The 12649-nt window shown below is 48.3% G+C and overlaps 1 protein-coding gene across 1 annotated transcript in view; it reads left to right on the top strand.

Annotated features, from left to right (window-relative positions):
* The first annotated feature begins 8255 nt into the window (after positions 1-8255).
* IQGAP1 (IQ motif containing GTPase activating protein 1) overlaps positions 8256-12649 on the top strand; it is a 149798-nt gene continuing 145404 nt past the window's right edge. Inside the window, exon 1 of the mRNA XM_090029158.1 lies at positions 8256-8622. Coding sequence (XP_089885284.1) covers positions 8568-8622 — 55 coding nt within the window. The 5' untranslated portion in view covers positions 8256-8567. The remainder of the gene's footprint in view (positions 8623-12649) is intronic.

The raw sequence follows: 12649 nt of genomic DNA, 5'->3' as shown, positions 1-12649 counted from the left end.
AGATGTTGTCTGCCAGAGAGGGGTGGAAAGAGAATGGACCTGGTTACAAGGTTTGTTTATCAGTGGTCTTTGGATGGTGCAAGACCCCAGCGTGGGTGATGGATCGGTATACATTAAGGTTCTTACCGCTGAAATAGTCACCAGGATGAGAGGTAGCAAAATATCTAGAGCCAGATTTTAAGCAGTTTACCTAGCATCTCTGAATACTTTCCATAGGTGCTGCTGCATGACTGAAAACCTGGCCATTAGTTATTTTTATGTATTACTTAAGTGCCCTATTACCAACTTTAGCACTGCTTAATGGGAAAATTAGCCACACTTTGGGACCCCTACCTTGTTACTTTTCCTCTCCTACCCTCTCTTCTGTTTCTTGCCTTCCTGCTTCCCTTCTCATTTTTTCTATTTCATCAATCTCCTGTTTTCTACCCTCCTTTCTCAAATCATCTGGTAAAATAATCATCAATAAAAGAGTCAGTCTTGACATTTACACCATCATCTTTATGTTTGAGAATGTAAAGCAATGAGATAAGAGGTTATTTCAGGAACACAAGCTAGATTTCTTTTAGGGTTTTTTTTATGATGCTGATTCCATAGGATTTTTGGTAAATTATGTGATGGAACTGCTCTCTGCTGATACACTAACTCTCACCTTCACAACATGACCTGTGGCCACTTGAACATTTTAAAGAGTTTAAATATATCTTATTTAATTGCCTTTTTGCTTCCCAGAGAAGACGGAGAACTCTTGAAATGAGTGAAGCTAGTAACTGAGTCTGATCTAAGAGGCAGTTGTGGGAAATGCAGGAATCAGGAGAAAGAGTTGGACCTAGACACATGCAACACTGTGCCTTACTGGGACCTTCTACTTCCAGGGGAACCTATGCAGACCTGGCACTGGAAATGGCAGGTGTTTCTCTGTTCACAGTCAGGATGAGATGAAGGAGCCAGTTGAAAGGGCAGGTGGAGCGGTGGTGCTTGCTGCTGTCTGTCACATGCCGGAATGGGCTAAATCAGGGGTACTTAACCCCTGGCCTATGGGCCAGATCTGGCCCCTGACACTGTTTTCTGCCCCATGGGGATCCCGTTGCAAACCTGCAGGCCATGGCCCTGCATGCTAGACCAGGCATGATCCCAGTATGTGGGGGTGGCATGCAGCCTAACCCTGGCTGGGTGAGGTGGAGTCCTGTGCTGCCACTGCCTGGTGAGGATCAGGTCCTTGGGTCATGTGCTGCCTCCACCCAGCCCCACATGCCAGAATCAGGGTCTGGGTGCCCCAAACTGTCCCTGTCTAGCCAGGGTCAGGCTCCAGGGGCTTGTGCTCTCTCCCTGCCCAGCCAGGGCAGCCCAGCCTTGGCCTCTGGCTTGGTGGAGGCAGCATGGTGCCCCAGGGCCTGATCCTACTGCAGGGGGGCAATGTGGGGCTTGATCTGGCCCACAGACCAGCCCTGTGCCATTCATCTGACCTGCAGGGTCAAACCCACGTGCAGCACTGGGCCATCTAAACTCAGACAAAAAGCTCTGGCTGATTGTCCAGCTGGAGTTTTGCTTGTACACAACAGAGGTGAGATGCTGAAGACAGATAGCAGGGACAGCAGCAATACTAATCTGGCTGTTCACCCCCACTTAGTCATTTCTTAGGACTAGACTTCTGTTTGGAGACAGCTCCTCATTTCAGCCACAAGAGTGAGCTCCTTCCCTCCCTTTCTCTGTGGACAGGCACAGCTGCCGGCAGATCTTACTCCTTGGCACTGCTGCATTTTCTCTTACGTAGCTGCTTATCGTAGTCTTGAAATACAAGCCTCACTTATGAATATGCAAAACCAAACGGTTACTTCCCACAGAGCGTACATGAGTGGGGTTTGTCTCAGGTTGGCACTGGAGGGTGGATAATACGTGCCTTTGGTGCTAAAGACAATGGCAGGTACTGAATCAGAGTGATGGCAGTTTCTGAAAATGGGTGTGGTGAGGGTAGAAGGAGGGTGGCCACAGGGTGAGAACACCGTTTCATTCACCACTACGCAGTGCATGTGTAGAAGTACCTGTGGGTGTGTCACTAGGTAATGGCAGAGCTCCATTCCAGGGTACTCCTGAACCACTGCCTCCAGCGAGTGGGGACAGTACAGCACTTCCTCCCTTAGCTCTGGTGGTTGCTCTTTTTGTTACTAAACGCTGTGGTTTATCTTAACCATGTAACATCTCAGGGTACAGACGAGGTAAGTCACAGGCAATCTTATTTGAGTCCAGTCTTTTCTCCCACCCAGGCAGGGGGTCGGACTTGAAGATCTACAAGGTCCCTTTCGACCCTACCTCTATGATTCTATGATTCATTCCTCAGAGGTATTTTCAGTCTAATTTAAATCAATAAAATATCACCAGAAGCATGTTACTTACACTGATGTGGCTTTAAAGTTACATCAGAGATTTCACCCAACCCCTCGAGAACACAGAAACAGCTTGATTCTACCAGGAAGAGGACCCAAGAGGCCCATAATGAAATGGGCTGTTACTGATCTAAACCAACTAATGTTTCCAGCTGCTCACAGAGGTCAGGGAAGTTGTAGAAGCAGGTAGGAAGTGACATTTGAGATGCTGTTGGACAGGTTTTTTTCCTTCCACTGGTCTACGGAAAGAGCGTTTAGATCACGATTCATAAAATCATAGAAAAATAGGCCCGCAAGAAGTCTCCATATCATTAAGACCAAATCCCTGCTCAAGGGAGGATCGTCCCTGTCTACCACATCCCAGACAAATATTTACCTAACTTGTGCTTAAAAACTTGTAATGACAGATTCCTCAGCCTCTCTAGATAATCTTTTCCTATGCTCAACCAACCTGTTATCTAACCTAGATTTCTCTCATTTCAGTTTAAGCCCCTTGGTACTTGTCCTGACCCCTGTGAACACAGAGAACAATTTATCCCAGTCCTCCCTACAGAAACCTTTTTTGTATTTTAAGATGTGCAAAGAAGAGCAGGAGTGGCTTGAGAGGGTTTTATATTGTGTTAAGAGCACAGGAAGCCAGGGGCCAAACTAAAACAAAAAAAGATAATAAAATCTGTCCAAGCTTCACCCACTTGAGACACCAACATGTGACTGTTCACAGTAGGTTGTGTATGGTTTCTGCACTTGAGACTTTCAGTGGGGTTTGAACTTTTATTAGCGCTAAAAATTTAAAGTGCACAAAATGAATGCATCATATGTTAACTAGATTAAGACAGACCAACTGCTAGATTTCAAAGTAACTGTAGATCAGGAATCATTTTTGCATGGGGTATTTCTTGCAACGTCCAGCAAAGATCTGTTCTTGCCCCTGAGCAATACTGTATCAGTGATCCAGAGCAATGGTGCTCAACCCTTTGGTCCTGTGGGCCAGGTGAGTGGTATTGATTCGGCAGGCAAGATTGCTCCATGAGCCAGATCCAGTGTAGTGTCAGCACGCAGAGTCAGTCTGTGCTGCAGCAATTAATGCTGAAACAGCTCCTCCCACAGCGAAAAAACAAAGCAAGTGGCAAGTCAGCCACTATTCACAAAAACTGCACAGCTTTTAAGGGGTCATTGTAGTTGTAGACATTGAACATGACACATACCCAAGCAATGATGTGGAAAATGAAGAGAATCCAAGGATCCAGAAGAAGGGTTGGATGTGGTTAGAGCAGCAGGCAAATCTGAAGATCCTTGTAGCAGTGTTTTTGATAACTGGAGATGGGAGCACCTGAGTTTTCAGAGCAAACAATGCCAGAATCCCCTGTATTAATGCAGACACACCACCAGTGCTGAACCTATTTGATAGAAATGCTGAAATGAATTAATTGCAGCATGTGTAATAACTTCTGATGATAAATCTGTGCATACAGATACCAAGTGTGTTACCCTGGTGATAAACACTATACAATTAAAAACAGTGTTTTGGTAGTTTTCTTAGAAATCTAACAATGATATTGATGCGAGTGGTCCTTTGGGGTAACTGGCTGATGAATTCCTTATCATCCTTCCCCACTGCTTTACCATTGATCATTGAGGTGGTGGCAGGAAATAAGTGTTGGCTTGGAAAAGATCTCTCCTTGCATTCTATGGAGTTGCAGGGTACAGGGGTGTTGGAAAAGAATACCCCCCCAAGTTTCTCATAGATTGTATTAAAAGAATAGCAGTAAGAGCAACTGAAGGCAGAGTAGAAGGAAATGGACTTGAAAGGGAGTGAAAGAGCTTGACACCCGAAAGTATTGTTAGTAGCCTGTACCCAGCTTGGCACCTCTTCTGCACCTATGTGTATTCCTTTCTAATGCCAGATGGGGATCACTGTCTCAGAAAGGTTCTAATATGTGTGCAAAGGACCCGTGCAGTTCACAAGTCAAGCCCAGCAAGCTAGGGCATCTAGAGCAAAAGCTTGATTGGGAGTGATCTTGGGAATTACATTTTGAGTGGGAGTATGGGGCTGTAATTTTTGTATGGGGAGGGGGAGTGTCTTTTGCACGAATTGTCCTTCCAAACAGTCTTGGATGCCACACTAAATACCTTACAGACATGGGGGCAAATTCTTTAAGGCACAGATTAACTGGATTGACCGTGCATTTTATGCACATTATGCTACTTGAGGAAAATTCAGCAGTGGGCTTGGAAGAGTTAATTCAGCTTGGATCTCATTTCCAGCTTGGCCTTTACAATCAAAATGCCATTTCTTCCTAAAATGTAGCTGTTTTCCAGAGACTCGCTTTGAATGAGTGTCCCTGAAAACAGATACTGGATAGTAAAATCCCAGGAGGCTGTAGCAGAAGTGTATTTAAACTGACAAAAAGCTGGATGAAGTAGAATGAAAATGGCCTACTGAATTCTCCAGGGGTTTTGGTGAGAGCTCTGGTTGCTTCTGGATGTTAATGAGCATGTAGCAGCAGCCACAGCTCAGACCACTGATAGAGACCCAGCTCTCTGTGCCTAGTGCATGGCTGACAGTGCCAGGGCGCACACGGTAACTGGGGAGTCTGCTGGACTTCCAATACTCGCCCAGTCTTCTCTGCTGCCATGTAACTGGCACAGGAGCTGCCCCAGCATATTTCCTTAATTAGGGATTATTTCCCAGTTAGAAAAAGAAAGGGATGCAATTGAGTAGGATGCTGCCTTAGGACAGAACAGCAACAGAGACCCTGTCTACTTGCCAGATCTTTGCAAATTGTTTAAAAAACAGGGAAGGGAGGAGTCATTTCCATTTTCAATAGTCTTTTCCAACTAATTACATGTATTCATTTCTATTCCAGCAGTGCCAAAAGACCCTTATCAAAGATCAGGGCCCCATTATATTGGGCACTATCCAAGTGAATAATAAAACATTCCCTCCTCCGGGAAAGGTTTCAGTTTTCCCAATAGATCACCAGACATTGGGAAAGGTAGAAGTCAGTGCTCCTCTCATTTCATAACATACAGTTTGAAGGATGAGTTGGTAAGCAAATCGTGCAATTGAATATTTTATCGAACAAAGACATCTCCCTCTGGACAGACGGGCACAGAAGTTTGGACTCGATGGAAACCCACCCAGGATGCCTTTTGGGACAGGAGCAAGTTAGGAAAGTGCATGGCTGATCCTGACAAGAGAAGAGCAGCATGACCCAAGGGAAACTTGGGCTATGGTTGTTTTTACTCTCGTTAAAATAAGAGCTGTTTCAAAACCCAGAGTTGGCAGTATAGCAAACAGGTGGCATTTGGACAATGACAGTACTAATGACCCTAGTTACCTGAGCACCAGACTTGAGACACCCGATGCCTGGTTTTTGAAAGGGTTACTCAGGTTGCAGCTGACACCCTTGGGAGCTGCAGAAGCAGCATGGCTTTGAGAATCAGAGGTCCCAAGTTAGAATCCTGCTCCACCAGTGACTCACTGTGTAGCCTGGGGCAAATCACTGCATCTTCCTTTCCACCTTCCTCATCTGTCAAATGGGGATTACAGTATCCCTAGTTTCCCAGAGGTGTTGTTCCAAAGATCAGTGTCTGTACCTTGCTCTGAATGCACAAAAACACAAGAAGTGCTCTGACAGTCAAATCTTAGGTACCCCACATTGGGTGTTTTCACTGAGGCACAGGAATTTCGTGCAGGGTTTAGATGGGAGGCAATCCTCTATCCTCTCCCAGAGTTGGGAGGCAGTCCCCTCAGTGAATAGGAAGGAAAAGAAGTCCTGTCCTGTTCACTGAATGGCATTCATCCTGCAAATGGAATAATGTAGGTGTTCTGTGGAGAAATAGTGTCAGCTGCATCATATGCACAAAGGGGAAGAAATAAAATCTTTGAAGCAACTTTGTATCTAGTAATGAGTTTGCAACCAAAAAAGCCATTGTTTAAAATGTTGGGTTTTGTATCCTAGGTAAATAATTGCCGTGGGAAATTGGGAAAGGTCAAAGAGGAAGAACCTGCGTTGCTTGTACACTGCTACAAGAAGCTTCAGCAATGAAATGGAGGACTAGAACTTCAGTTGTGATGTGGCAGTGATCCTAGGATGGTGAGGTATTTCCATTACAGCCTTCCCCATTGACACGGGCACACAGGACATGCATTCATTTCTTTTAATTTTTCTCTTATTTGTTGCTGCTTCCATTTGCCTTGTGGTGCTGAGATTTACTGCTCTGCCCTCCTTGGTAAGGGCTGTTCTGAAAGTTTCCCAGGGAAGCTCTCCTTACTCACACCAGTTAGTTCATGTGGGAATCTTTGTGCTGGTATCTGGAAACAATGTGCCTCAGATGTCTAATGGTTCCCTCTGATTCTGGTGGAGGTGAGCTGCTGGTTGGGGATTTCTTGGACCTCTTGAGTGGTTTGGAAGACTGCCCATGCAGTGCCCACAACCTTTCACAGGTTCTTGTTTTTGAGGATGTTCTGTTTCCTGTATAATGTTTTGGAAAATCTCCAACTCTTGCAGCCCTACTGTAGCACAGATTATGTTGGAGTTGTAAAGACTACTCTCCACTGTGGTTCCAGGGCTGCATATCTTTGCTTTGCAGGTGTTGTTGAGCATAATAAATGTGGATATTATTCCCGGCTCTGATGCCACTGAGCTCTCTCTTGGTAACATGGTGCTGCCCAGGTAGATGGCCTGGTTTGCTTTCTACAATGTGTTTGCACCTCTGATGTTTCATAAGGCATTGGCGAGACCTCTGAAAGACTGCATACAATTCCAGTTAGTTGAAAGAGGAATTCGGACAGGAACAGGTATAGACAAGGGTTACTGGGATGCTCTGGGGAATAGAGAGTTTGGTTTGTTTAATCTAGTGAAACAAAGACAGATGCAGTGTGATGTGATTGTTATTTGTAAATACAGGAAGGCGGTAAACATCATGGCTGGGAAAGAAAACTGTTTAAAAATAAAAGACAATGCTGGCACAAGAACAAATGGAGATTAATGTAGCTGTGAATAATTAGAAGGCTCATAACCATCAGGAGTGAGGTTTTGGAAAAGCCTCCCAATAGGAGAAGTGGGGGCAAGAAACTGGACTTGTTTTACAGTGGAGCATCAGTGTGTGGACGTGGTTACATGGTGCGGTTCCCTGCAAAAGCAGGAGACTTCTAGACTCAGTGACCCAGGAGGTGTTGTCCAATCCTATATTCCTGTGTCCACGTCCACATGCCAGGGTCACGTTTCCTACTTCTATAGGAAGATTTAAAAACAAAACAACTATTGATGGGAGGTATTCAGCTGAAAAGAGCTTTGATTATTTTTTTTTTTTTTTTGGCAGGGGGTGGGCAAACCTAAAATTTGGACCAAATCTGAACCAACTAATGCTTTTTCAAGAAACCTGTTTAGTTCCTTCCAGCCCTGCTTCTCTACGATCTATGCCAGGCGCCCACAACCTGGACTTGTAAGGTGTCAGGGTGTGGGGATGGATGGCAGGGGAACCGTGAGGGGCCTGCGCCTGGTTGTGGCAGCGCAGCCCCAGCCCCTTGCCCAGTGTCTGCCCTGAGGTGGGCATGCCAAGCAGAGGGGCTGGGCATGCCGCCGCGGTCTGGCACGAGCACGGGGCTTGCCTTGCCCGCCCCGTTGATGAACCGTTTACGCCCCCGCCGCAAAGAGTTGCGCAGATCTTTGCGGTAAGAACCGGTGCTGGTACCGTCCAGGCATGGGCACGCCACGGCCAAGTAACGCCTCCTTGGCTGGGCGGTACCCAGTGCCGTGGGTGTTTGGGTGTGAGCGCAGAGGAGAGGGTGCTACTCACGCGGACAGGGCGCGTGCTCTCTGCCTGCCTCGGTCTTGAAAGCATCTGCCGAAGTGTTGGGCCCGGCGACAAGGTGGCCATCGGCGCGTAACGGTGACCGCAGCGTGTGCAGGCGGCGGCGGCGGCGGCCAGCCACGGGCGGGCGCGCTGCCGCGGGGCGGGGGCTGCTGGCTGAAGTCCTGCGCGCCCCCCGTGCCGGGAGACAGCGACGTGCTCGTGTCCGCTCCCGTCAGCCGCCGGGCGCGGAGCGGGGGCGTCCGCCGCGGCAGGGGCGGGGCGGGGCGGGATCCGGGGCGCGGGCGGCTCCTCCCCGCCGCCGCGCCCGGGCAGAGCAGGAACAGGAACCGCCGGCCCCAGCCCCGCGCAGCGCGCCCCAGCGCCATGTCGCTGTCGGACGAAGCGGACGGCCCCGGGGTGGCCCGGCCCCACTACGGCTGTGAGTACCGGCCCGGCGGGGCAGCGCCGCGCTCCTGCCGCGAGTCCGGTCCCCGAGCGGCGCTTCGTGGCGGGACCTGCCAGGGGCCGGGGGGGGGCACCCGGCTCCTCTGCAGCAGCCTGGGCGACGGGCAGGGGGCTTGCAGCCCGCTCGCTCGCTCCTGCCGCGTTGCCAGCTAACACGAGGCTTGTTCAGCGCTGCCCCTCCCGCCTTGCGCGGGAGCGCCCGAGTCCTGCGCCTGTGCCGGGCATGACGGCCCGCGGGGGTGGCCGTGACACCCCGGGCTGCTCGGCCTTTGCTTTCCCCAGGCCCTGGGCCTGCTGCCCTCCTCGCCTGCCAGGCCTTGACCACGTGCGAGTCCAGGAAGAGATGCTGCCTGGGGATCCCCCCTTCACCAGCTACCTCTCCCTGCTCATCTGTCACCTCCAGGGCTGATTTCCTGGCCGCCTCCCGCCTTCTAGCTGCACCCAGGCCTCACACATGCTACTAACGATGACTCGGTTCAGGCCCCGCTCCCGGGCTGGGTCATTTCAACGGGCTTTCTTGTCCTGCCTCTGCCTTCTCTGGGGCTGGGCTCTCCCCAGCCCCAGCTCTAGTTCTTCCTTTGCCCTGTTCCTGGGCTCCGGCCCTGCTCCCAGGCCAGCTGGCATCTCCACCACCCCTGGTCCCAGGCCCAAACCACCAGTGTTTTCCAGGCAGGCCCACAATATTCTACTTGCCTGCCCTGCTCCCAGGCTCAAGCATATCCCTGGTGTGAGTCAGGGGCTTCTCTGCTGCCCTCCAGTTTGGGAGGTCTTCCTCCCATACTTGCCCCAGCTCGGGCCCAGGCTTATACTCTCTCACCTGACCCCTTCCGGTCCCTTGAATGCCACCTGGGCCCTTTCTAGAGCCTTTCTCAGAAAGTAACAGGAGCACAAAGGTGCCTGTTGCGACTTGCAGATGCTGCACAAACCCTCCGGGTTAGGATCTGAACATGGTGAAGTTTCCAGTTTCTCCTATGTGCGTCCCTCTCCCATGTGAACAGCCCAGCGTTGTGCAGTGGAGGTGGGCTGCAGTCCATATGCACGTTTTCTCCAGCGTGAGGTACCTGGTTCTCTCTTCATGCCTCCTACTCGCCTGCATCAGACGCCCGGCTGTCCTTCCATATGTCTCCTCTTGCTTCATTTGATACATGAACATTTTGGTTCTTGCAAGACTATTCCTGTTTTCTGCACAAAGAGAATGTCTCCTTTCTAAATCGATACATAATGTGTTTCAGTTTGCAGTCCTAATGTAATTTTTAACATTGAAAAGTTGAGAAACTGTAGCGTTAATGTTGTAGCTTTACCTCTGCCCCTTCTGTATCTGCATGGTGAATGACGTGACTGCACACCCTTCTTTTCACAGGCTCCCGGTTTCATTCTCAGTACAAGTTAGAAGGTGGATGAGGCTTGGCTTCCAAAAGAATGAAAAAAGTGGTCATGTGGATTTATGGCTGCTTTGAGACCTAATTTGTCAAAATTGCATAGAAGCAAATGGATCTTGCTTTGAATATGCTTGTGTGTAAATGGGTGAATAATAGAAAATGAGGGTTGGAAGGGATATCTAATTCAGCCCCCTGCTCCAAGTAGGACCAGCTCCAGCTGTTAGGTTTGAACACTATGTATACTGAGTAAGGTAAGGGGTCTCTGTTTAGTAGTAGTGGAAACAAAAGTACAGGTGCTTAGCTGCCTTGCTAATTGCATGCTAAATGAGTCTGGGATAGCTAGGAAATAATAGTATGTGATTATGTATTTTAAATACTGTATCATTAGGCAGATGTGAAATGCGAGACAGTGTTGCACAAGACCCTGTCTCCATTAATGGCAGCCTGCAGCTTAATTATGTTAAAAAACACAGATTAGACTCTGCTAGATGCAGTTGAAATCTTTTTGGGATTTGGCTGTGAAAATCACTAAGCCACTGTGAAGGGCAGTTTTAGCCCCTTCCCCCAAAGGATTTATAGATTGACCAGATTTGGGTAGGTTTTCACAAGACAGCAAAAGGCACTTTTTTGATGTAAAGGCCATCCATGTACGAAATGCCAAGTTCCTGTTCAAAAGAATGGCAATGCTAGAGCTTCTCAAAACAAATGTCACCAAATTCTTTCAAAATGGGCAAAATATATTTTTCTCTCCACGTATTCTTGGAAATGGCTGAACCTCCTTGTCTGAAAATTTTCAGAATGATTCAGCCTGAGGTTAGCAACCAGTATGCAAAATTTCACCCTAAATAGCCAGAGTTTGAAGTTGTGCCCCATAAAATAGGAAGAATCAGACAGTGTTATAACAGCAGTTGTGCTGTCAGCTCACTTCGGTTCAGAAGGAGTCCGCAAATATCCATTTTTACCAAATTATGTAGTTGTCATCTTTCCCCTTTGTCTCAAACTTCCAAAAAAAGTAATGGCTGAGCCAAGATTAGATACTGACAGTGTTTCGTTTGAAAGCCTGTCTAACGCTATCCCAATGGGGGCTGGACTCGATGATCTCCCGAGGTCCCTTCCAGCCCTAATGTCTATGAAACTATGCAGGTGGTCCGATCAGAGATATTGCTGTTAGAAATCCTTGCTTCTCACAGTGTGAATCACAAACCTGTGGAAAAGCAGGGCTGGAAGGATTCTCCAGAGGTCATCTAATCCAGTCACCTGCATGAGGCAAATCCATTAGCTAACCTCTAAGCAAAACTGCGTGGTCAGCCGTGACACAGTCACACAACGACACCTGAACCTGCCACGGGTAAAGCAGGGGGACCATGGTGGCCAGCGTCCTGCTGCTGCAAGGTTGTTAAAAACACTCGAGGTCCAAAGAAGAGAGCCATCCCTCACTCGCTTTAGAGGAAGGTGACCCCTCGGTCTGTACGAATCTGACTGCGAGGTAAAATTCCTTCCTGACCCCCAATATAGTGATTGGTCTGGCCTTAGCCAGGAGCCTCTGGGTGTAAGTGCCAGCAGGAGCATAGGCACACCCCAGTAAAATACTTCTGAGGAAAGCAAAAAAACAAACAAACTCTTAAAACACATAGCAGTAGGGGGAGAAAAATTCCCTCCCAGCCCCATCTGGGAACCAGCAAAGGCCAGAAACCTGGGAAATACCCATAGTAGAGCATAGGAGTAGCTACGTCTAGATCCTCCCTGACCAATGCTTATCCACTGCCATTTTTAAGCACAGTGCATGAGATGCTCCGGGCACTTTAATTAAAGTGCCCCCCAGAGCGGGTGTATAAATGCCCTTCTTGAACTTCTCAGTCATGGAGAGTCCACAGCTTCCTTTAGCAATCTATTCCACTGCCTCGCTGTTCAAAAAGTGCACAAGTTCTTCCTGATAGCTTGTCTAAACCTACTTTGCTGCTGTTTCCTACTCTGTACAATGAGGAAGCAGACGTTCTCCCTTCTATTTACACCAGCATTTCAGATATTTGAAGACTTCTATCACGTCCCCTCTTCAGCGCCTTTTCCACAAACTAAACATACCTATTTCCTTCAACCTTTCATTTGACTTGTCATCTAAGCCATTTAACACCTTTGCTTGCTTCTGGACCCTCTCTGACTTCTCCATGTGCTTTTTAAGATTTAGAGCCTAGAACAGTGCACACAGCTCTGAAGCCTGACCAGTGATGAGTACAGAGGCATTATCCCATCCTGTGTCTTACAGCTAACGTATCCCAAAACTGCATTCATCTTTTGTGCAGCTGCGTCACACTGCAGACTCATGCTGAGTCTGTGATCTACCAAGACTTCCATATCCCAGGGATAGTTGAAGGGCGGATGCACAAGCTTGCGTCGGCTGCAGTACTGCAGAAAAGGCCTGGGGGTTAAAGTGGACTGTAAGCTGAATATGAGCTAATAGTAAGCTCTTGCTGCAAAAAAAAAAAGCCAATGACATACTGGGTTGTATTAAGAGGAGTGTCACTTGCAGATTGAAGGTGTGGTCTCTCCTGGAGTACGGGGGCCAGTAGTGAGACCTGCACTTCAGGAAGGTCATGGACAGATTAGAAAGAGTCCACTGGAGAG

Source organism: Crocodylus siamensis, chromosome 15, assembly GCF_052110815.1.
Source record: "Crocodylus siamensis isolate JL-2025a chromosome 15, ASM5211081v1, whole genome shotgun sequence".
Lineage (NCBI taxonomy): Eukaryota > Metazoa > Chordata > Crocodylia > Crocodylidae > Crocodylus > Crocodylus siamensis.
The sequence above is the reverse complement of the archived record's forward strand: the minus strand, read 5'-3'. Positions and strand labels throughout refer to the sequence as shown.